The sequence below is a fragment of the Chinchilla lanigera genome, unplaced genomic scaffold, assembly GCF_000276665.1.
Source record: "Chinchilla lanigera isolate Chin_1 unplaced genomic scaffold, ChiLan1.0 scaffold00047, whole genome shotgun sequence".
Taxonomy (NCBI): domain Eukaryota; kingdom Metazoa; phylum Chordata; class Mammalia; order Rodentia; family Chinchillidae; genus Chinchilla; species Chinchilla lanigera.
In genome coordinates, this window is record NW_004955448.1 from 706737 (window position 1) to 732559 (window position 25823).

The 25823-nt window shown below is 44.3% G+C and overlaps 1 protein-coding gene across 1 annotated transcript; it reads left to right on the forward strand.

Moving 5' to 3' along the window:
* Nucleotides 1-1588: 1588 nt before the first annotated feature.
* Tm4sf4 (transmembrane 4 L six family member 4) lies at nt 1589-24878 on the forward strand. The gene is made up of 5 exons (XM_005392999.2): nt 1589-1997; nt 2707-2796; nt 13966-14102; nt 20615-20804; nt 23824-24878. The coding sequence occupies exons 1-5, from the start codon at nt 1824-1826 to the stop codon at nt 23839-23841; spliced, it is 609 nt and encodes a 202-aa protein (XP_005393056.1). The 5' UTR covers nt 1589-1823; the 3' UTR covers nt 23842-24878.
* The last annotated feature ends 945 nt before the right edge of the window (nt 24879-25823 follow it).

Below are 25823 nucleotides of genomic sequence, written 5' to 3' on the forward strand. Positions count from 1 at the left end.
ATCGTTTATATTGAAAAGATTTTTTCATTTGTTTCTAAGAGGGAAAAATCTATTAGAGACACCATAGTGTGGATATCGGCATGACGGTGTTGATTTAAACTGCCGGCTCATCCCCTTGTACCAGAACGGCCTCACAAAACTCCCTCAGCCTCGCTGAGCCAGTGTCTTTGCCCATAGAAGAGGCATGACACCTTCCTTGCGGTGGTGATTTGCACCGAAAGGGCTCCTCTATGCTTGGCATGTCCCGTGTGCTCAAGGAACACTTGAGTTCTTCTTTCTGACTCTGCTCCAGAGATCACCAAGTGGAATTATAGGGCAAGCAGGATACATCTTGCAGACACTCAGAGCCTCAGTGTCCCTCTGCACTGACTCCTGAGTCTTCCCGCAGCACCCCTGTCCAATGCCCCAGAGACTGGCAGAGCTCAGTGTCCTGCTCCCCTGGGGCAGGTTTCACCATGATTACATATCACTTGCTTTTTATTTTGCAAACATTGGATTCCCAAAAAACTTGTACCATACATTTACCCACTCCCCACAATAAATATATTCACTATGTAGTGCAAACATATACTAAAAAAGGTGTTTCTAAACTTTTGTCTGTTACCTTAATTCTGACCTCTACACTCTCCGAGGGAATCCTGACAGTCTCAGCACTCTGGCCCTCAGCCTGTGGCGTCACTGCCATCATGGTACCAGGCAGGGTCTAGGCGTGGCAGAGCCCTTCCTAAGTGCTCAGTTATTGAGCAAGTTAATAACTGAATCACTCTCCTGCAGACTGGCAAATGTCCCGATAAGGGCACATTTTACTGCCTCCCATGACCTCTAACTGTTCTTCAGCTTTGTCCTCTCTGCCCCCAGTGAAATATCTCTCCTCTCCTCCTGTACCCCGTGCTGATCCACCTTTCCCCCTAGCCTCTGTCAATGCAGTTTTTACTCCTGTATGAAAGAGAAGCTGAACAATTCCATGATATCATATAGGGAAGAACATGGAACTTAATTACTTGAGTAGCAAGTAGAAATACAGCTATCAGGCGATAAAATGAATATTTATTCTGATTTTATCTTTTATTTTTGTTTGTTTGTTTGTTTGGTTTTTTTTTTGGTTTTTCTCCGGTACCGGGAACCGAACTCACGACCTTCCGCTTGCCAGGCAGGCGCTTTGCCGCTGAGCTAAATCCCCAGCCCCGATTTTATCTTTTAAAAAGTCTGTAGGTCTAAGCTCAATGATATCCAACTAGACCATCAAATTATTTTCATTTTGAGAGAAACAGAAGCTCCTTTCGATAACCCTGCATTCCTGGCTTTCAGCAGAAAGACCAAAGACATGCACTAGAGACCATTAAGTACTGGGAGAATGACTGTAACCAGGATGTAATCCAATTATACGAGTGATTTATAAGGAGCCCAGAAGAATCTTTCTTTATTTAGACCAAGGCACTGTCAGATTAAAGGTGCAGTGGTTCCAAACTGTCTTTCCAGCCTGCTCTTCAACCGCAGCAGTGTGTCTTGTCTGTGCTGGTGGATTATTAACAGAGGTTATTGGTCTCCATGGCAAAACGATTGAGCGATTGCGCTGAACGTAATGCGCTGAACGTAATCTCATTTATGGGGGTGCAAAAAAATATATAAGTGTGCGTTGCCATCAAGGGCCCGCTGCAGTTGAGAGGCTAAAGCAATTCCAAGGACACAGTCACAGAGATCTGGATCTCAGTCCCAAAATACCGACTGAAGTGGGGACAACCACTGGCACGCTCCAGCCAAAGCCTTGAGGAGACCCGGGAGGGGGCAGCGAGGAGCAGAGTGTCGTCCTGCGGGGGCCCAGCATGTGTACTGGGAGCTGCGCCAAGTGCCTGGGGGGCACCCTCATCCCCCTGGCTGTGTTTGGCTTCCTGGCTAACGTCCTGCTGTTCTTCCCTGGAGGAAAAGTGATCGATGACAACAGCAACCTGTCTGAAGAGGTCTGGTACTTCGGAGGAATATTAGGAAGTGGGGTCTTGGTAAGTAGGGAGACCTTCAAAGCAGATTCCCCCTTCTCTTGTCCCTGTGAAATCGGTACTCACTGGGGAGAGCCACAGGATATTTGGAAGCTAACAAAATCCAGGCATTTAGGTCTCCTCTCTGTTCAGAGCTGACAAGAACGAGCCGATTTACTAAGCAGCTAATCCCCAAGCTAAGGCTGGTACATGGGACACCCAAGTTCCATGAACCAGACTGAAGGCCACATAACTGCTTTATTGCAAGAGAATGCCAAAAGAGTTTTTAAAACAAAAGGCAGTGATTCTAAGAAAATGCGTTGACTTAAAGCCTCAAAGCAACGCGTATGTCGGAGGAGCCCTCTCCACTGGGCCCCAGTGACTTCCTTACTCCTTGTTGTCAATGGAGTTGGGAACCTGTGGGGTGGGTGTGTGGGGGTCTCGGTTTTATGACCACTAAGGACAAGTTTCTTGTGCTTGTCCTAACCCTCCATCTAAATGGGAAAGCAGGGTGTCTCTTCTTGCAGTCCTGCTTCACTGAAGCCAGGATCGCTCAGGCCACATGGCAGCCCAGTCCTCAGTGACACCTGTTTACCCTGCGGGCGGGCTGTGGGTCCCTGTCGTCCTCCTTGAGCCCACAAGCCCTGCATGGTGGAGGAGGCGCCTCACCTGCGGGGCAGCCTGGGTGCTCCCCGCCACCCCAGAGCCTCTGAGGTGCCTCTCTTCCCGGCAGATGATCTTCCCCGCGCTGGTGTTCTTGGGCCTGAAGAACAATGACTGCTGCGGGTGCTGTGGTAACGAGAGCTGCGGGAAGCGATTCGCGGTGAGTGACCACGGGGGACGCCACCAGAATCACTGCAAACACCAGTCTCCTGGTGCTGGGTAGCGTAGGGACGGAGACAAGGGGCCGGTCTTAGCCAAGATACCGGGGGCAACTGGTACAGGAAGGCAGCCCTGCTTCTCGCCACCGGCGCAGAACAGCAACAGTAATAAATGTACAGCGCGTCACAGGCCCCGGACCTCGGGCTAGGAGCACTGTTTTAGGGTTTGCAGGCAGGCAGGGATGTCAGAGCTGGAAAACTAGAGTGGTGCCCCAGAGAGAATGCAGGCTTGGAAGGCAAAGCCAGAGCTGTAGCTCTCCCTCTGCTGCAAGAGCCCACGAGACCAAGGACAAGTGACTTCTGGCTCTGCTCAGTCCCTGCCCCAGGGGACTTGGGATGGGAGAGAAGATGGTAACTTCCCACAGCTGCTTGAATTCCCTGTCTCTACCCCTGTTAACCTCACAATCCCTGCGTCTCCAAGAGTCTGTGGCATCTGCTTCCTCTCTTGTTTCAGGTCTCGTTTCTCTTTGTGGATAAGCTAGACAGCGTTTCATATGGCCTCCTTCTTTGTATACGAGGTATCTACTTTTGCGGGCAGGGGGGAGCCTGGGGCGTGAGGTCATTCCCATTCTTACAGATGGGCAAAAGCCACCATACTGCCCTGTGCTCATGGTAAAGTGCGGAAGTGACTGGATCCGAATCCCCTGAGCACAGGGCAGGGTCCCATGGTGCACAGATACGCTGCATCTTTGAACACAGAACCTTGTTCCCTTTTCGCTTCCCCTTCAGTCCTTTCGATTCTGCCAAGGAAAACATCTTGTTTTGATGGAAATAAGGCTTTGTCATTTCTAACCCTTCACAATCTCCCTTTCTAACAAAGAAAGAAAAGTTTCAGCCTGCAGGAATTTCAGCAAGGTTATGTAACTGAAATTTAGTTATATTATGTTTATGTTTGCCAATGATAGTAGTTTTTCTTTCATAATACTGTTATAAGAATAAAATAGAGAATTTGTTTAAAGAAACATATTAAGCACTCATGCAGCAAAAAAATAAAGGTAGTAAACCGGAATGACGAGTGTACCAGCTCCTACACCAGGCTCAGGGCTCAGTTTTCCATCTGAGAGATTCGAGCTCCAACAGTGAACTATGTACTTTCACTTCTTTAAAGTATATTTTGCTGTTCTGAGATAGAATCATCTTAACATTTCACCTTCATCATTATATGCTCATTAAGTCAATCAAAAATATTTATTGGGCAAATGTAAAGGGCTGAGGCTGGTGCATTGTGCGTATGTTGCAATCTTATAGGTTTCAATATAAGTTCGTATATCACTCAAAGGCAATGTTTTCACTTTGTATACACTATCCTGAGGCCTAACTAAGCACTCGTAATTTTTCTTTTAACAATTAAGACTATGGCTTACAAAGAGTATAAAAGATAATTACAATTTACTCAATATAATTATCTAATATATGTTATGTATGAGAGATATTTTCATATAATTAATTCTAAAGGAAAGAAAGAAATATATAACTCATTTCCCCTTGAAATATAATCCCACTGTACCTTGTGAACTTTTGAAAACTAAGTTGGAGGTCAAAGTTTGAAGAAAGTGAAATTACCAGTTAAGTAACATGGATGAAAAGAGAGAAGAATCATGGCTTAGAAAGCTAACATTTCTTCTGGACACTGAGCAGAAGGCTGAAGACCGGCTAGCATAAAATAAAGGGTGTTTGTTTGTTTTTAGGTTTCTTTATAGCCACAAAGAGACATGAAATAGCAGTCAACATATTATTCAAAGCTTTTTTAAGATTAGATTTCAGTGAACTCCAAAGAGAAGGCAGAAAAGTCATGTTTTTATAAGCACAGCTGAGCCAATACGAACTGAAATATTCGGTCTGACCACTAAACTTTGTCCACCGGGCTCGCCAGCCTTCCAGGTGGGGTCTGCCTTGGAAGGAGTTGAGGGTAAAACCTCCAAAGGCATGGGCGGTGCCCAGCAAAGGACCAGCTGTGCCGGGCTATAAACCGAGTCTCACAGCTGTGCTGCCCAGGCTCACCACACGCTGGTGAGCCGGCACAGAATTCCTTTGTTTGGTTTTGTATGTGTTTTAGTCAACTAACAACTTTGAAAAATTGAGAGATAGCACAAAAATGTCTTACCTCCCCTCCAAAAAAAATCACTAACCTGACATACTTGGACCCACATTTTGACACAATGGTGGCCTGTGCTGGGTGCGGCTGAGCTGCAAAGACCCCCGAAGCTTGCTCCACCCCTCAGATTCCAGCCCTGGAGGCCCAGTTCACACCCTGCTTCAGTGCTGTGTTCCCTTCTGGTGCGAAGCTCTGAGGCATCAGAGGTGCTTGCAGACAGAGGAAAAGAAAAAAGCGACAGCACAACTGGGTTAGGGCTAGAATGCTGAAGACGTGAGTCATTTTGCGAGTGTTCAGGACTCCGGGCTTCTGTGGAGCTCTGTGCAAGTGGGCCCTGGGTGGTGGGAAAGCCAGCGTGAGGCAAACACAGCAGGTTGTCCTGCCTTGCCCTCTGTCCCTTGTTTCCTTGCCTCTTTCTCTCTCCTGGCTTTACGTCTTTCTAGAACATTCCCCAGACGTTAGCTGTACCACTGGCTTTCTCTGGCAGTAAGCAGGATGTAGGAGAAAGGAAAAGCAGGATGTGGTGGCTCCAGTGATAAAATGACGCACTAAGCTGGAAAGAATGTGGAGATCACCTAACTCATAGTTTCATGGCGAACGTGAGAACATGAAGGCCAGCGCCCCTCCGAGGCCAGTGAGACTGAAGCTCGTCCGGGTCTGCACTCTTTCGAATAAATGAAGCTAAATGAGTGCCAGGAAAATAAACTCTTGGGCAAAAACAGTGAAAGTGGGGCGACTTTCAAGATGGGCCTTGAAACCCTGGCCTGGCCGAGACTTCAGGCCTCTTCTGCCTATACTGGGGTTCTGAGTGACCTTTTTCCTGCCAGTTTAATCTTTAAAAAATGGATCCGAGGGTAGCTCCTCAGAAAGTGTTTGCATAGCACACAGGAGGCCCTGGTTCAATGTCCTGCATGGAAAGAAAAAGAGAGGAAAAAAAAAGAAAGAGCGAGCTCTTAAAGGTCCAGATGGACAAAGGAGCAGCTAATTAATTTTATCAATTTATTCATGTTAAAATGTATCCCTTAGTAAGCCATTTATGAAGACTTTGGACTTGACTCAAAAGGAGTGTCTTTAATAATGGGACAGAAAGCAGATTAAGGAGATATTTGCAGGCAAACATTTCAGCATCCCTCATGCATATCAGGGTGGATAAACTCCACACACCCCCGCTGTAGGCACCCCGAACACATATGGGCAGGGCCAGGCGGCTGACCTGAGGGAAGATCTTGGTCCTGCTGTAAAACAGTCAGCTGCTACAGTCAGCGCGCTACAGTCAGCGCTTTCTCCTGCGGCCAGCTCACCAGTGCCCCCTAGGGACAGCTCCGAGATAAGCACTTCTGGAGACTTACAAGCACTTCTAGAGGCCAAAAAAATCATTGACTCTATTTATTTATTTATTTACTTATTTACTTACTTATTATTTCCTTGGAAAAGCAGCTAGTTTAAGGAGGGGTAATTGAAGAAAAGAAACTTTTTTCTTTTCTTTTTTTGAGATAAAATCTCACTAAGTCACTGTATTTCCCAGCTGGATTTAAACTTGTGATCCTCCCGCTTCCGTCACCCAGAGTGCAGAGGTTACAGGCACGCTCCCCATGCCAGAAAAGAAAAGCAATTTTTTTAAAGGAGAGATTTTCTTGCAAAGGAAAGTAATATGGGGGACTATATTTCTTCACTAATATCTACGCTGCGAAGTCCTCTGCTATCAACGGATCATGGCGATTGACACTTTTCACAGGGACATGGCAAGGGGGAGGGGAAGCAGAAGCCTTCATGTGAATGGAGGGGCGAGAAATACCAACTAAGGGCCAGGGGACCCACGAAGCACTTGTTGGATTAATGAACACCCAGGAGGAGTTTCAGGGGTTTCCGTACTTCATCAGGCTCAATTCTCACAATAACCCTTTGAGTTAGGCTTTTAAGCTTCTCGTTTTATAAATGAGGAAACTGAGACCCATGCAAATGAAGTTCCTGCACTGCTCCCCACCCTCCCCCTTTCCCAAGCCTAGCCAAGGCAGGAAATGCAGGACTGTGCTGTTTTAAGAAGAAAACAAAATGGCTGGGGTATTTGTACGTGTCTTAGAATGTCTGTTAGGGAAGAATCCCCAGGCCCATCCAAGGCGTTTCCCCCAGCCCGATACCACTGCCCAAGTCTCTCAGTACTGTACCCTGGTCACCCACTTTCCTGCTCTTTCAGCTTTCATTTCCTCTCCACTTGTTTGTCCAACGTAAACAGATAGGTGGCCAGAGACACGCCGCAGGGACAGAGCTGCGAGGGGTGTCCTCCGAGCGCCCCCGTGGGTAGGGAGGAATTAAGGCTGGGAAAAGGTGAAGGCATCAGATTATGCAACTTGCTTATCTTCCATTTCAGGAGAAGCACTTACAGCACATCCTGGAAATGTATTTCTTTAATAGTATCGAAAACCGGGTTAAATAACCCCAAGTTATTGCAGGCTGATCAAGCCTGCAATCTCCCAACCGAGTGGACGGCAAAGGCTTAAATAAATGAGACAATGCAATGATTTTAGGGCTCCAGGAGGGACTAACTCTCTTACAGTATTCTCTGAGTTAGCCAAAGACTTCTCTGGGGAGCCCATATTTATCTGGCTTACAAACAAAGCAGGAGGATACTCAAGAAAATGCAGGAATCTGGGCAGGACTTTTTCAAGTAATACATTATGTTAATTTAGGAGAACTGTGTTATCTCCAGGAAGGCCTTCACCTCAGGAGTGAGACACCTGCAGCTGCAGTCTCCTTTAAGTTAATTGGGGTTGGAGCCAGACATCCTCAGCTGTGGCCATCAGACAACTCACACGGAAAGCCAATTAGTTAATATTAAATCCTGCTCGGAGCCACTTTGTAGTGGTCTCCAACATAACAATGTGAACAGAATGTGTGTACTGAAAGCCATACAAATACTAGCTATGTACCTTTATTTTTCTCCCCCAAGTTTTGCTCTCTGTATTTGTGGAAAGTAAGAGTATGTGAGCACATGAAAATAAAATCATTATAATATAATAATGACATTGATCAAATAAACGCTCATTAACATCATGAGAAATTATCCAAACCTTAAGAATAAGGAAAAGAGAGTCCTGATGCCCTATCAGTAAAGTACTGGTCATTATCTAGTAGCCTACTCCCCAAGGGGCAGGGCCATTTGGCTTTCTAGAGGGTGTACTTTGCTCTTAGTTACTATTGATCAGGTTCTCTTACATATCATTAGCTCTGTGAGACAGGTACTTATTATTGAACTTTATTTTACAAAAAAGGAAATAGAGACAGCGCTACTAATTTGCCAAAGTCATGAGTGGAGAACCGGAACTCAGACCCAGCCCTGTCTTTCTGTAACCCATGTCCTTGACCATGGCACAACAGTGTCCCTCTTTACTTTTAATTTTAAGCAGGTAAGTCATGCCTCTAGTACAAAATCTATAAAGAGAGATTCCTGACTCCATAGTTGGCCAGTGCCACTCTCCAGAATGTCTTTCTCCAGAGATACCCCAGATCCTAACTTTTCACTTTAAATAGCTTCAGTTTTGGAGTGTCTACCCTAATGGATTCAATATGATTGCAGTGACTTTTCTTTTAACATAAAACATCTTGTATCATCCAATGCATGAAGAACTGAAGTTATTCCATGGTAAAAACTGATTATAGGGGCTGGGGATTTAGCTCAGCGGCAAAGTGCCTGCCTGGCAAGCGCAAGGTCGTGAGTTCGGTTCCCGGTACCGGAGAAAAACCAAAAAAAAAAAAAAAAAAAGACTGATTATATCTCAGCAGTGAATTTGACAATGTGTAAGGCTCCCCAATGAAAAATAACTTAAAGTACAAGATACAAAATGAACTTTACTTTGGTTCATCCATTCTGGAAAAGTCATGAGAAATTAGTGTGGGGTACTTACATCACCTATTTTAAAGTAAGATATTCTAAATTTGAGTTTGAAAATAGAACATACCACTTGTAGCTTTATGAAATGGGAGCCTAATGCTACCTCTTCAGTTGTCTTAGGAAGAAATAAGTCATTTATTCAGTTGAGGGCTACCATGTTCCTTTCTCCATCACAATTTCCTCCTTTTTGACAATAACCATAGTCATGAATTCAGTACAAATCATATCCAAACTTCTTACATTTTTACTCGCAAAATTTAATTTTTCCAACTTTTCACTATGTTGTCCACATGTGGCTATTGAGCTGACATATGGCTGGTCTGATTTGAGACTTGCTACACTAGTAAAATACATGCAAGCTTCCAAAGAACTAGTATGAAAAGAAGCATGTTAATATCTCAGCAATCTTTATACTGAGTTGTGTTAAAATGATGGTATGCTGGATATGTTAAGTAAGACATATTGTTAATTTAACTTTTTTAAAATGGTAGTTAGTAGCAGCCAGGCCTGGTGGCACACACCTATAATCCCAGCACTTGGGAGGCTGAGGCAGAAGAATTGTTCTGAGTTCGAGGCCAGCCTGGGCTACATAGTGAGACCTGGGCTACATAAGTGAGCTCAAGGCCAGCCTGAACTGCATAGTGAAACCCTGCCTCAAAAAGACAAAAAATAAAATAAAGTAAAATGGTAGTTACTAGAAAATTTTAAATTACATGTGTGGTTAACAGGATATTTCCCCTGGATGGTGCTGCCTGGAACGGTTTACAATGGTGACTTTTCCAGCACGGGATTTTTAAGTTGCATTGGTACATACTCACAGTACCTAATGATCGTACTCAGGGTGTGGATTTGATATACACACACAACACGTCTGAATTCTTTTTTATCCCCCCTCCTTTCTCCCTCCATCTCTTGACTCCTTGATAAAGGCAAAATTCATCTTCTTGTTGTTACTTTCTGTTAAACCAACTTTCCATGTACTCATGTTTGCCTAAAGTGAGGGTCATTTGCATTTGCACTTACTTCTTATAACACTGAACACGTGCCTGCCAAACTGTTTCTGAAAACCTTTTCTTCAGCCGCACATCAGGAATGACACAGGTCAAACTGCTCCTCCAACTATCAGCAAGCAGTTGTGTAAATCCTGACCTGATTTGGCTCAAGGAATCTTCCACATCTGCCCACTGCTTCCTTCTGTTTACTACAGTGATGATGAAGGGGCTGGGACCCAGGTCCCCTAAGAGATCAAATTGGAAATGTAATTTTCCTTCTTCAATTCAGCATGTAGTGGAGCTGTTTCTATTAGCTGGAAAGTGGGATGGTAACATTAGATGTTTTTTGAGGTTTTCTCTATTATTGAAACATAATTTTATGGTTATTTAACCATCTGTTTAATGAAGATTCTGGTTTTCAAGGACTTTTAGCCTGCCTTAAAATGTGAGGGACCCTTTCCCCATAGAATCCATTTTTCTGTGAGACATGAGGATAACCAATATATTAGTGTCAACAAGTGTTTACAGCTAGGTGTGGCGGTGTACATCAGTAATTCCAGCACTCGAGGCTGAAGCAGAGGGGTCATCATGAGTTCAAGGCCACACTGCTGAATTCAAGTCCAGCCTGGACCACGTAGCGAGAGGCTGTCTCAAAAACCAACCAACAGACAAATAAAAAAGCAAACCGAATAAATGTTTACAGACCCCTCAGCCCCTTGAGTGGTTTGAAAGGGAAGAAAATTGTGTGAAAAGAAACTGCCCTGAGTGTAAGACTGCTCCTGCTGTACTGCTCTTGCTCTTGCTGTACTCACCCTGTCCCTCTCCAGAGTTAAGCCAGCTGTATCACTCTAAGAGCAATTTGAGCACAAAGGTGCTCAGAGACAGAAAGCTAACTAGGTAAGCTCTCCTGAAGACTTGGAGGTACAGTTTACAAAGTATGTTCTTGCAGGGAGTCGCCCTGAAGCTTACAGGATGAAATGAAGTTGGAAAACTCCAAACTGCCATAAGTACTCCAACAGAAGGAAAAGTTAAATATAAAACCATCTCTTGTCTTCCAACAGAGAAACTTTCCAGGCTGAGTATATAGCTCTGAGGTGAAGAGCTCCCTTAGCATTCATGAGGGCCTGAGTCTAATCCTCAACACTGAAAAAAAAGGAAGAAGAAAGAAAGAAAGAAAGAAAGAAAGAAAGAAAGAAAGAAAGAAAGAAAGAAAGAAAGAAAGAAAAGGAATTTCTCTTAAAACTTTTTCCCAAAAAACCTGTTCACTTGCATTAATACATAAGCACTCAGTGACATACACATTTTTATGTTATATAAAATAATTATATATATTGATTTTGAACTATATTTCTGCATTGCATTTATTTTAACTGTATTCATGTTTCATTGACATCAATATTTTTGCTACTACTAAAGACACACTTTGAGTCCTGAAGAGCTTCCAATATCACATCTTCTCTTCTTGTAAAAATAAGTATGGACATATCATTTTTATATCCAAGTAGAATGCTGTCATTGGAATTTTCACTCTTAGACATAAATCTCAGTTCCCAAAAGATAAAGGCAACGCACCACCATTCTTCATATATATATGAATATATATATATTCTCATAACTGTAAACAGTAAGTATATTCATTTTAAATTTTTCTTGGTAAAAGACTTACTAGCCATAATATTCAGAACTAGGAGTTGTGATACAAACCTTCCTACAGTAATTCATAAAGATGTGCTAAGAATAGAACTTTAAACAATTTTGCAATCTAACATTGACTTGGCTGTTTTCTAATATCTTCTCTACAAAGTACTTTGTTTCAAAGCAAGCATTCAGGAATGGAGTGTAGCTCAGTGTAGCTCAGTGCTCAGAGCACTTGCCTAGCATGCACAAGGCCCTGGGTTCTATCCCTAGTGCTACAAAAGGAAGGGAAGAAAAGGGGAAGGAAGAAAGGAAGGATGGGAGGGAGGAAGGGAAGGACAGAGGATGGAGGGAGGGAGAAAAGAAGGAAGGATTTGAGGAAGTATCCTATTGCCTCATAGATGAAACAAGGACTCAACAGTAAGTCAAGTTCCACACTTCTGAGGGACAGTTTGAGAGCTAGCAATTTTCCTTATATTCCAGTATACATAGTATACCACCTTCTTAGAGTCTAACACCCACTAGCATACAAACATCCTTAAAAGTACAGCAGGAATAAAACCTTTTAAACTTTACGTAATTCAGAAATTTACCCAAATTATTCAACTACATGTTTGGTTTTTGATTTGTGGTTTGTGGTTGTTTTGTTTTGTTTTTGAGACAGGATCTTGCTGTGCAGTTCAGGTTGGCCTTGAACTCACTATGTAGTCCAGGCTGGACTCGCACTTGTAGGGATTTTCCTGCCTCGTTCTCCCAAGTGCGGGGCTTACAGGCATGTGCCACCCACCCAGCCCTGATGACATGTCCCTTGGAAAAGAGATTGCCTGTTCCAATATCACAAATTGACCAAATCTGTTATTTACTTCTAATCTAGATTGAACTGACAGTTCCTTTGATGGGGAGAATGCACTTAAAATACCATAGACACAGAAATTAAAGGGGAAATCTTTTTAAGTGAGTGAGGAAATTGTAGTCATTAAAAACATCCAACAAGTGATTATTCAGTGCCTTTGATAAGCTCGGAAGAAGAGAAATCACACAGACCGTGATAGAGGTGGAGCAACACCCTGTCTTCAGATAACTCAGTGATCCTGACTTCAAGGGTCCCACGCTCCACCTGAGGAAGACAGCCGTGAGAAGCTGTCCATCGTGTGCTATAGGCACCGTGCTGTGCTAGAAGTTTGCACCAGCCAGGACTCAGGAGGTGGTAGGCATGCACGGTCGGTACTACAGGGGAGTTAGCCAAGGCTTCAGAAGGCAGCTGAGGCTCGAACTCAGTCCAGGAAAGTTGCATCAGATGCATTTTATATGACATGAAAGTGAATATCTGCTAAAGCAGAACTCTATTATAAATTCCAGGCACCAAGGCACAAGCAGGTTCTTTCCACCTCCAAGCTCCAGGCCCAAATACACACCATGGTGAAATTATTAGCAATGCACGGAAGGGAAAAGTAGCTGGTATTTAACCTGGGTCACTGCATCTAATTTGCACATTTGGCTTTTTCATGCCCGTTTTGTTGGTGACACGTGACTGAGGACACACTCATCCCAGTCATCACACAGAGAAAAGCAGCTAAGATTGGAGAAAGAGTCTCTTAACACTTAAACCCTTGTGTTTCATCTCCAAAGTGACAGAAGCAATCATTTTCCTACCTTCATTTCCAAAATTATAAATGCTTCCATGCTACCGCTAATCGCAGTTCAGAATGAAGATGCCAAATGTTCTTAACATCTCCAGGCCTAATTTTTTTAAATCTCTAAGTAGTGTCAGCCTCAGTGGGCTCCAGGATTGCCTCTGCTGTTCACATTCTATAATTCCATTTTTCTTGTCATTAAACAAGCAAAGATGCTAGTCTAATCAACATTTTACTAATTAATCTTTGATATATAAAAATATGTAGAAGAACAGGAATAGTTGGGAGGATCTGATCTAAAGCAGAGAAAACCTTCCAAGGGGAGGAGAGTGGACAGACACCAAGGTGATCTTGGTATTTTAAAGGTTGCTTCCACATGGAAGGGCGCACTCATTTAATCTTTGGGCCTCAAGGAGGAGACTGCTAGACTTTTTGTCTTCCTCGTAAGCATAAGCAGAATCTGCCTGCTATATAAGAAACCACAGTGACTTAGCCCAGTGGATAACTGGGCCAGAAATCTTTTTAAGTTACTACTAATTGTAGATGCTTTATCCTATAAGAGAATGGCCTTGCATTTTAGTGCTGTGAAGGAGATTTAACCTTAACTGAGTTTTTTTAAAAATGTGTTTAATGATAATCCAACCTCAGTCATCAATGAGTAGGTGAAAGCATATAAGGGTGGAGTGAAAGAGATCTGAGACACAAAAATTCATTCTAAAAGAGCTCACAGGTAGGTCTGCCACATACCACAAAGACTGGCTCCTACCCCGCAGATTCCTGCTGTCACCATGGCCAGGAGCGGCCTGGGTGGGTTTGTTGTAACCTCTAGACCACCTCAGAACGTGGCTGTCTCTCTTCTCTTCCAGATGTTCACTTCCATTATATTTGCTGCGATTGGATTCGTGGGTGCTGGATACTCCTTTGTCATCTCAGCCGTCTCCATCAACAAGGGTCCGAAATGTCTCTTGGGCAATGGCACGTGGGGCTACCCCTTCAACAGCGGGTAAGGCTGCCCCTGCAAGGCCGTGGGTCCCTACTAGGGGCATGGGCAAGTAACGGACCAAGGCAAGATGCACACGATGTCACGTGTCTCCAGCGTGTTGCTCCTCTGAGGCAGAGCTGGTGCTGTGGAGTGGAGAGAAGCCATGCAGAATTCATCCCTAATTTCTCTCTCTTTCTTTTTCTTTTTGTGGCATCGGGGACTGAACCCAGGGCCTTGCAGTGCTAGGCAAGCGCTTTGCCATCGAGCCACACTGCAGCCCCAGCCTCTCTCGTTGCCTGCTGACAGTCAGCAGGAGAAATAACAGAGAGGGCACTTCAGTTAGCCTGAGGGGAGGAGGAGACTGTGCCATCTCACTTGCATCCAAATATTTATTAGCAGCAGCATGAGGTAACCAATAATGTTAATTCATAGATTAGCATCCTCCATTAGAGATCCTATAACAGAAAACGAAAATGGTTACTCACTAACTGGGCTGGAAGGCTTTCACTAACACCAAAACTTCCTGCACAATTAAACAATCTGTTAAGGGGCAAATATACAGAAAAAGACATTGAAATGCTACCAGTTCTTCAGCAGGTTGATGCCAATACTTCCTGTATAATTAAACAATCTGTTAAGGGGAAAATATACAGAAAAAGACATTGAAATGCTCCCAGTTCTTCAGCTGGTTAATGCCAACAGAACTCATTAAAATAACTTTTCATATTTTCATGGTACTTTATAGGTTGTAAATAATTTTTTTCCTCAAAAATTTATAAAATTTAATCTCCATAACAACCCTAAGGGGTAAGTCCTCTGTGCCAAGGGAAGTTTAGCAAGTTTAACTTGCGCAGAATCACGCAGTCGGGGCCAGAGAGGACAAGCTCAGGCTTCTGACCTCAGGTCTTCGCATTTTCGTGTGAACGTCCTTCTGCCCACAACGGCAGCGCGGTAGCCGGTGGGCATCTGTGGCTACTTAAACTTAACTGAAATGAAATAAAGTTAAACTTTGAATTCCTCAGTCACACTAGCAGCCTTTCAAGTACTCAGGAGCCGCATGAGGCTTGTAGCAACTGCTCTCGTAGCGTAGGTTGAGGGCGTATCTGTCATCATGGAAGCTCTGTCAGGTGGTGCTGACCTGGAGCTCTGTCCTCTGACATGGCCTGGACAGTTGCCTTTGGTTCATCGTCTTCGCCCTCTGCCTCACACAGGGACTGACCCTTCCTAAGGGCTCAGGAAGTAGGGCTGTTGAGCCTTTCTGCACAAAGTAAAAGGGTCCACTGGAACAATCCATGTGCAGCGGTCCCTCAGTGACCATGAGGGGCTGGTTCCAGGACCCGTGGATACCACACTCTGATGCTCAAGTCGCGTCTATGAAATGGCACCATGTGCATATCACCGGCACAGACGCCTTCCATCACCTCCAAGCTGTGATAACATCCAATGCAATGTAAATGCAGTGTAAATAGCTGTTATACTCCATTGCTTAGAGAATCGTGGCAAGGAAAAATCTGTACGTGTTCAGTGTAGACAGTTTTTTATAATTTTTAATCCAAGGTTGGATGAATTCACAGATGAGGAACCTGAGGAGCAGAGGGCCGATGGTGCAAACTTGAACCCCTTTGTGTGACTCACAGTGAGATCCGAAAGAATGTTGGGAAACAGGGTTCAGAAGGAGGTGGCTGGTGCTAGGCCTGCTGTGATGCAGATCCCGCTGTGTTCACAGGCCTCCCACCCGAAATCCCAGCCTGTTCTCAGAGCTAAGCAGGATAAGGCCTCCAACATCCTCCTGGTGCACGCAGGGGCCCCCAGGTGTGTTTAGCTTGCTGTGGGAGGCCCCTTGTCCTGTGGGCACAGCTGGGGCTGTACCCCATGAGGCCGGCTTCCTGGAGCGTAGGACTCAGACACCAGAAGGCGGCCTCCACCGAGTTCCCCCCACTCACCCACCCCCAGAGGTGTCTGTGGGGCTCCGGATGGCGTCTTTCTTCATGGACTTCTGTGTTATTTCCACCCATAGCATCAGCACAGCGTCAGTCCCATCTTCCTATGTTTTATGTTCTGTGAGTGATACCACCCCAGGTGAGCTTAAGTCAGTGAGAGTCAGGCTGTGTTTAATACGAGGAGGGAGAGAGGACACGGGCCGTGCCAAGAACCACCTCATGGCAGTGCAGGGTCTCGGTGGTTCTCACAGAGCACCAACCCCTGCCCTCCCACACCTGGCCCTGCTCAGGAGAGGGTGGGCAGAGCAGTGCCCAAGGTCAGGAGCCTGCCCACCTGCTCACCAAGCGATGAACACGTCCTTTAGCAGCTGCCAGGTGATGGTTTCTTAGTAAGAACAGAATAAGTGAAACTTGGAGACTAGCAGAATATTTCAGAGTCCCCCATCTTGTTCCTGTAACGCTGTGATAATTACCTGAAGGAGATTTGAATACCTAGACATCTGTACCATAGCTTCAAGCAACTGGAAGTTACTATGCAGACGTAATGCAAAACCACATTTCATACTTTGCGAGCAACCTGCGGGGTACTGCAGCCTGACTCTGACTGTTCTTGGTCTTTCTCGCCCCATGCCCTGACTTCAGAATTTAATCCCACTTCAGACGTGAGGCCCCCTTGTGCAAGGCGTGAACTGTGCCCTGCTCATGGGAAGACCCCCGGGGGAGGGCGGGGCGCAGCTCCCACTTGCTCCTTTGCCCGAACACTGTCCTCTCAAGCTGCTGACTCCTGCCCGCCTGCAGCCTCTCTGTGCCAGAGCCACATTCCCCTCCCGCCTGCTCCCCACCGCTGGCTCCCAGCCTCCCCGCAGCCTGAACTAACCCTGACTCCCACTGAGTGCTTTCTGCCGGTTCCCTCCAGCAAAGCTCACAGGCCTCTACCTGGCCTTTCCTCCGCCACCCTGGGAACTTCTCTTACCACTCTGACCCCAGCACACAAACATCGGAGTAGCTGTTGTAGCTTCAGACCTGACACACATCACATCTGTCCAGGGAGCAGACAGGACCAGACGCTCGCATGAGCCCAGACACCGAGACTCCAGACAGGTGTCTCTCCTTGTCCCGACGGCAGCTTCTCCTTCTCGTCCTTGGTCTTCCGCTTCCTCTCTCTCCTCACTCCTCTTTTCCCTTCGACTTCTTTCTGTGCTTCTCTGCCTTCTCTTTCTCCTCCATTTTCTCCACCCTCTGCTTGTCCTCTTCCTCCTCCAGCTCCTTTGTCCTCCCAACAGTCAAGGGCTAAGTGTTTTTACAAGCCGTATCTCACTTAATCTTCCTAATAAGTTGAGAGGAATTCCTGTCCCTTGAATAGAAAAGTAAAGTTCAAAGGGCTACTTGGTGAGGAACCCTCAGTTAGTAAGTAGCCAAAGGGAGTTTGTTTTTTAATGATCGCTCCCCTCTTTGTGCTGGAGCTCCTTTCAAACACAAACAAAGGACAACCTGGCCGCTGCACCGGGAGCACCCGGTTGTTTAGTGTGACAACCTGGACAGATCCTCCCTGTGCACAGCAAGAACAGTAAAGGAGAAGACAGAGCTAACGCATCTGCCATGCAAACCATACTGAGAAACATCCTAGGAGGAAGCAGGAAGCCGGGACACTTTCTTGGCTTCCTTTGAAGGAGAACCTTCTCCCGCCCGAACTTTTCCTTTCTGAGACAATTGCCATCCTGCCGTGACCTTAGGCTGCTGGAAGGGAAGCAGTTTGTAGAGGCCAACGGGGATAGACGGGGGCAGGAAAGCCTGAGGAAGAGCCAAGCAAGATGCCTCCCCGAGTGGGCACGACCGGCCTGCGCCCCAGGGCCAGCGCTGAGTGGCGAGGAGCGCTTTCACTTCAGCGTGTGTGAAACTGAAACACATAATAAATATAAATCAGTGTTGCACCTGCACCCTCTCTTTAGACCATATGCATTTGCACGCCATGATTACTAATTAGCGAGGAACTCCATAAGCTGCTTGTGATCCTGGCCACATTAGGCGGAGACTGGGTTGCACCCCGTGTCCCCTGCTGCCACGAAGCAGGAAACACTTTACAAATGTTAGGAACCAGTACTGACCTTGGCTAGCTTAGGGTGCAGTCATGCCTCTGCCACATACCCTTGGTGAGATCTTCGCTAATGCATTCATCTCTTGAGTTCTTCATCTGTGAGGCAGGGTAACAGAAAGCTCTGCCTCACAGAACCTGAGAGTCAGGAGCAGAAAAGAAAATCCCGATGGCAGCTAACAGAGGCAGTTTGTCAGGAGTGAGGCAGACACAGAAATGGAAGTGACAGGCGTTTACCAGGCCCCCAAATTCAATCTTTGTTTCTAAATGCCGCACACCCGTGAGCGGCTCGCAATCTCACCACCAGTCGGCGCTGTTGCCCCTACCACCGTACAAACTTTCCGGAGGAGCAATTGCCAATCGCGTCATTTTAGAATCTTTTGATTATATAATGCGTCTGGAAAATATTATATTGTATCTTTATAATCTTTTCCAATCACGGAGCTTAAAATTGTGAAGATAGGGAGGACTACATGTAAAATGCAGAACAAAGATGAGTAAGGTAAAATAAAAATTACTAAAAATAACAATCTTAAGCAAAAATACCTGACGTGTATACCATCTCGGTGAACCGTCACAACTGTGAGGTAGGTAGCCCATTTTATAAGTGACGAAACTGATGCTCAGGGAGGGTAAGTAACCTGTATGAAGAATACGTTGCTGGTAAGAGAAATCCTTGGATCGGGGCTGGGGATTTAGCTCAGCGGTAAAAGCGCTTGCCTGGCAAGTGCAAGGTCGTGAGTTCGGTTCCCGGTACCGGAGAAAAACCAAAAAAAAAAAAAAAAAAAAAAAAAAAAAAAACCTTGGGTCAAAACCCAATTTCATCTGAATCCAAAGGACCATACTCTTTCAATTAGACCAGACTGTCATCTATTACATAAAATAATGACAAGTATGCACTTACTGAGCACTTTTATATGCTAGGCACTGTTCTCAGCACTTTGTCGATATTAGCTCAGGTAACCTCCCCACATGGGACAGACGATGTCATTGCCACGTACACGACATACAAGGTCACACGGTGAGCAAGCTGCTGGAACCTGTGCATTTATTCAAAGGAGAAGCAATGCCGTAACAGTGTGGCACTTCTGAAGAGCGAGATGCTCCTGCCTTCCTTTATTTCCTTTATTTCTTTATAGTCTGTTCAACTTCAAGGCATCGCCCATCATTTTGAATGAGTTCCAAAATGTTAATTCAGGGCCGGGGATATAGCTCAGTGGCATAAGCTCCTGCCTGGCAAGCACTGAGGTACTGAGGTACTGAGTTCGATTCCTGGTACCAAAAAAAAAGAGAAAAAATGTTAATTCAGAATGTCTTTAAATAAATATTGTACTGGTGCACACAAGAAGAAGAAGAAGAAGAAATGGAGGTTATAATAAAGATCTAAAAGCAATAAATGAACATTAATTCAGTAGTAGTCTCCCACTGAGGCCTGGGAAATAGGAGACATGTAGAGAAAGAGGGAAGACCACTGTGTGATTTTAAAAATGTAAGCAAAAATCATAACAACCCACAAGATCCTACCCACCTCACTCCCATCTTCCCTCAGGGCAGCATACTTCACATTTCTCCTTCAAGGTACAGTGTTCTTTATACTGCAGTGAACTCATGTTATGTATACATCATATACATAATAAAATATAAAGTGCTGTTCAGTTTTCACTAATTCAAAGTTGGTAGAAAATATATGTACTAAGACAGTAGATTTTTTTTCTTACAAGGAAAATTAATTAAATCTTCTTTTGTGTGGATTGCAACCTGTAAACAAAAATACAGTTATGTCAAATTCATAATTTTGTTAAAAGCAAGCCTTTAGTTATCTTACCTAGCTTCAGCGGGTCACTAAACTTGGCAAATAATTTGCCAAAAGTAGACATCATCTCAAATGACAATAGCTAGGAAAAGACTGTGAATATTTGTGCAGTTCTAACCTTATGTATCTTCATTTTGCTACCCACTCATAGATGGTGAATTTATATATCTTCTTAGCTCACAAACCCTGGTCTCTGCCACTTAGTAGCTGTGTGACTTGGAGCAACTCATTTAAACTCTCTGTGCCTCAATTTTCTGACCTGTGGAATAGAAGGAGAAAACATAAGTTTCTATAAAAGATAAATGAGTGGCCAGGAGTGGTACCTCATGTCTGTAATCCTAGAACTCAGGAAGCTGAGGCAGGAGGATCACTGCAAATTAGAGGTCAGTCTGGGCTACAAAGTGAGTTCAAGGCCAGCCTGCACTGCATAGCAAAACCCTGTCTCAAAAAGACAAAAAAAAAAAAAAAAAAAAAAAGAGTGAATATGTAGAAAGTGTCTAAAATACGGTCTGGCACATAAAATGTACTCAGTAAAAGTTAGGTTTTGTTTTCTCATTTCATGATAGGGTATTTTCCCACAGAACTTGTTTTGGATAGAAAATATTTCACAAGAATGGTAATCGTGATCTTCTAGTTTAAGGACTTGCCTAATTTTTACAAATGTCTCCTTTTCCCCCCCTACCTACAGGGATTACCTCAATGACCAGGCCTTGTGGAACAAGTGCGAAGGGCCCACCGATGTGGTTCCCTGGAATTTGACCCTCTTCTCCATCCTGCTGGTCATAGGAGGGATCCAGATGGTTCTGTGTGCCATCCAGGCGATCAATGGCCTCATGGGCACATTCTGTGGAGACTGCCAGTGCTGTGGCTGCTGCGGGGTAAGTCTGGTCTCTGTCACTTCTTCCCGTCATCAGGGAGGTCACGTCAGGCCCCATGGGTGCGCACGGATGCAGGGTGATGAGTGTGGCCACCTGCAGAACACCCAACCAGCCGGAGCCCACAGTCGGCCTGCTGGTCAGCTCAGGGAACAGGGACGCTGCATTACTGTGCGTGTCACACGCCCAGGCTCACACTGACCACGGCTGCCTGCCGGGTATCCAGCTGGCTTAGTCCTGGAGACAAAAGACTTCGCCCGCATTGGTATTTATGTGAAGACCCACAGGAAGTGCGCATTTGCCATATGGGCGCATTGCCAGGAGTAGCACATTCTGGTCTGGCCTGAGTGGCTGGCTGTCCTCAGGTGAATAATACATAGCAAGGCAAAACCTATGCTTTACTATGTCAGACACAAAAAAAGAGAAATGGTTCTTACAGAGCAGAAAAATAGGAAGTCACTCAAGACTTAGTCTTTAAATATCATCCCAAAATATGAGCATAAAAATATACAAAATAAAAATAAATGGAGGCAGTAAGATGGTTTGAGTATTTCAACAAATGACCAAATTATATAAGGAATTATTCACATATCCATAAACTTATTAAAAAGCACAAATAAGAAAAAAGTAAGTGAAATTTGTCTGTTCCCTAACAGGAGATTTATGTACATAAAGGTCTCTCTACTTATGCCAGTACTTTAAATGATTCAAATAATTTTTTATATCTTTTAAGCATTATATGTATATAGAGAGAGCTCAAACTGTGTGTATACACTCACAGAAATATATAAAGATATTCAGTTGGAAAGTGTCCCTCCCTCCCTTTGCGTTCTACCCACCTAGTTCCCATCTTTCCACTCCTATCTATCGGACTTGTTATGTATCATCCTAGAGCAGTGATGGTGAACCTTTGAGAGCTTGCAATGATAATAAGCAGCAGGCTGCAGCACGTGTGCCATAGGTTCGCCACCACTGTCCTAGAATGTCTTCATCGTTTTTTTCTCCATATCTTGGAAGAATATTTTCTCCAGCTTACAGTTGTTTTGAAAATGTTCATGAGGTAATGTTATTTGAAAAGAGTAGTAAATATATGCAACATAAAATTACAAAAATAAGAAAAAACAAAACACTATGAATAGAGAAAAGAAAAACTAATGGAAATCCAGTCAAATGTTAAATGATAGTTGTTTCTGCGTATGAAGACTTTTCTTCCCTTTAGACTATAATATTCAAAAACATTTTAGTGACCATACATTGCTTTTAAATATACAAATATAAATTAGTTTCCCAAATCAACAATAAAATGTATATACTACAAATAAATTTCACTGCCGGTTAAATTTTTGTTTTATAAATTTTCAACCCTATTTTAAATTTTTTTGATCTTTAAAAATAATCTAAGGTGGGGAGATATTACTAGTTACTAACTAGCAAAATTATTTTTATGATGCAACTAAGACTATTGAATATTTAGAGCTGAGAACATAGCTCAGTAGTAGAATACTTGCCTAGCATATGTGAGGCTTTGAGTTCAATTCCCAGTACTACAAAGAAAAGAATTTTGTTTGTTTTTGTTTTTGTTTTCCGATACCGGGAATCGAACTCACGGCCTTGGGCTTGCCAGGCAGGTGCTGTGCTGCTGAGTTAAATCCCCAGCCCCGGAAAAGAATATTGTGCTTTAAATCTTGTAATTCTTTCAGAATGAATTAATGTTTGCTAAATCAGCTAAACAGAGCCATATATTTTAGCTGGGTGGTAAATTTTTCTTTACAAGATTGATTGAAAACAAAATTACCTTCTAAATAGATGTGATAATTTACTAAATCTAAGGATTATCTGTCAGTGTTAAAATGCTCCCACATATAAGTGTGCTGATGCTCAAGTGAGCTTCTGCTCTTCAAACCATGTATCTGGGGACTCTAAGGACTGACCCACTATAGTTGAAAGACTGCACAGGGGCGCCAGAGAATGACAGATGGTGAACATTCGCCACCAAAACTCCCCTTCTCTTCCTCCTCCCTCTTCTCCCTCCTCCTTTTCTTCTTCTTTATCATCTTCTCTTCTTCTTCTCCTCCTCCTCCTTCTCACTCCCTTCACCCACCCTAACTTTTTATTTTGAAAACTTCAAATCTACATAAAAATTGAAGGGACAGTACATTGCACAGCTAGATACTTTCACCTGTATCCACACTTTATCAGTGTTTGCTCACAACTAGCACCCTCTCTCTGAGGAGGACTCCTTTTATGCAGGCCGTTGGCCTCTCACCCAAGTGTCAGCATTCCTCCCCCAGGAGGGTATGGGGGAAGACCATGGCTCCAAGCCAAGCCCTAAACTCACCTGTCAAGTGACCAAGAAAGCTGAATAACTCTTCGAGGTGTCAGTTACCCAAGTAGAGCTGCCCCTTACCTAACGTACAGAGAAGGTGTGCAGGTCAGTTTTCATCCATTCAGGCAGAAGGGATTTAGCAAGACCACCCTGAGCCTGAAAATACAAGCCGGTGGCCTGGTGGGATGGGCAGCCGTGCGGTCCTAGACAAGTCAGCAGTAAACTGGAATTAATGTTCAGCCCCTACAGGTGCTGAGTAGGCGATAACTGTACCCACTTCAATGCTTACAAGTCTCAGTAAATGCTGCTGATTATTAGTATGAAAATCAGGAAGGCAGCATAGCTTCAAGGAAAGGAGTAGTCACTGGCTTCTGGGGTCAAATACTGGCTCCTCTACATATTGTATTTGTTGTGACTTTCAGCACCACACTCCTGTCTGTGGGCCTAACCAAAATTATGTTTAGTAATAGGTAATGCGAAATAAAATGAAATTCCCATTCTTATAACCTAAAGACTTAAGGACAGGTTGAAGTTCTGAGACAAAGTCAGGAGAGCACAGACAGCTTTCAGTAGGTGGCCAGCAAGGGGCAGGAGTAACAGGAGCAGAGGGGTCATGCGGAGGGAAAGACAGAGGGGAGAAGAAAGAATGAAAGAACCGACATCATAATTCATTTCCTGTTTTTTTCTGATCCCTAGGGCGAAGGAGCAGTTTAAACCTCTACAGTGAGCAGCTCTAGTTCTTCACCGTGTGGGAAGACGCATTAGACCCAGTTCCCCGCTCAGATTGTCAATTCCCATCTGGTCCCCACTGGGAAAACTCAGGGAGGGCAAAGCTCTCCTTTCTCCTCACAGCCAGCTTTGCCCAAGTTAGAATTTTAATATTTTCAAATAAAAAGTAGATTACATGTTTGATTTATAAGTTTCTCAAATTAGCTCCTATCTAGAATTTAAGAACAGGTTCAAAGTCGATTTTCCACAATTTTTTTTCCTTAAAAGTGTCAAATGTGTGGAGTTACACATCCAGCCATACTGCTTCTTTGTATATAAAGATGTTTATATCGTTGGAAGCTTTTCTTAAGTCAAAGGAGGAAAATGTATTGAAAATGAGAAACTCATTTTTTCAGATTTGCAGGAAAAGAACAACTAATGTACCATAAATGATTTTTATGTGATGCCTTTTTTGCTAATTTAAGTTACCACTTCCAAGCAGCCTTTTGCTAGTATTCCCTCACATTTATTAAATGTCTTGAACTCAGAGGTAGTGTACTAAAGGTTGTGTGTCCCTGAGGGAGACTGAAGAGTGAAAGATTGAAGGGATAATGCTTTGCAGTCTTTTTCCAAGTGCTTTCTGTGATCAAACAAAAAATGGTTCTAAAAAGTTGATTTGGATAATATTTTTGCAGCCTATTTTCCAGGATTAAGATAATAAGTAATATTAATTCTATGTTTTATGTGTAAGAAATTAAAATGAAGTCAAACCCATTGGATTGATTTGGGTTCAAACTGAACTCCAGCTTAAGGGTCCTGGGAAAGTAATTTTCCAAGTCTTAGATCCCTCGTCTGTAAAGAACTGTTACAAGACAATCATGCGGGAAATTCTGAAGTTACTCAAGAATGAAACAGACTTCTGGCATTGTGAACTTGACCCAATGAGCAATGAGGAGGGTCTTGGAGGGAATTTTGTGTCAAGCTGGTAGGCTGCACGCTAAAAGCTGAGTTACGCATAGTCATCAATAAAGCATTAATGATCACCTACTGTGTGCTTGCCACTGATTGGGTAGACAGGGAGGACACAAAGAGTTGTGCACTATGATTTTATTCTCATTGTAATACTAAGATAAGAGCTCTGTGAGCTAAGAGATCACATCCGGGACCTGAAATTTAACAGGCAGAAGGAAGAGAGACCTTTAAGATCTTGGTGGTGAACTATGAATACAGACACACACACACACACACACTGAGGTTTGTGCAGACTCTCCAAAACCTCTCTCGTGGGAACGGCCAACTCTGTGTGCTTAGTGAGTGCACAATCGATTTCACCGCACTTTGGGCTACAAGTGTAGCTTGAGGCAAGGCCAGAATCCAGTTCAACTCTAATTCAGCTCTGTTCCCAAGTGCCTGACACATCCTGTCGCAGCCAGTCATCCGCTCTGTGATCCGAGGCCCCGAGCCCCTCTCTGCCTGAGGTGGTGCCCTTGGCTCTGAAATAACTCCCAGAAGACTTCCAAGCTGAGCAAACAAAACGAGTGGGAAGTCTGCCCCCGTGCCGCACGGAGGCCGGGGCTGGCGTGCGCTCCTCACACAGGGCCGGGGGTCCGTGCGACATGGGGTTTGCTGCAGCTACGTTCTGCTCCTGACTGTGATGAACCTCGTTGGTCTCTCGTTGCACCCCAGAGAGAAATGGCAGTGGGTATGAGAAAAATAAGGACAAGACACAAGAGCTGGGGTCAGGTGGAGTTACCTCTCGCCTGATGAGCAAGGGGACTGCCCAACAGCAGTAGAGCGTTTATTTATACCCGGAGAGGCTGGTTAATGTCTCTCTCACTGCCCAGCAACCAGTTAACAAGTCACAAAGGCTTGTTTACTCCGAGGGGCTTATTTACTCCAGGGAGCTCCCGGCTTCTCAGGCTGGCTTCGTCCTGCACCTGTAATTATTTTCCAGCTTCAGTGGCTCCCAACACTTAACTGGATGCCCT

What these genes read in the sequence shown, in the direction of transcription:
- Tm4sf4 (XM_005392999.2), top strand. Translation starts at nt 1,824, where the DNA reads ATGTGTACTGGGAGCTGCGCCAAGTGCCTGGGGGGCACCCTCATCCCC. An exon ending in TATTAGGAAGTGGGGTCTTG is followed by an intron (nt 1,998 to 2,706) that starts GTAAGTAGGGAG and finishes TCTTCCCGGCAG; the next exon opens with ATGATCTTCCCCGCGCTGGT. An exon ending in GCTGCGGGAAGCGATTCGCG is followed by an intron (nt 2,797 to 13,965) that starts GTGAGTGACCAC and finishes CTTCTCTTCCAG; the next exon opens with ATGTTCACTTCCATTATATT.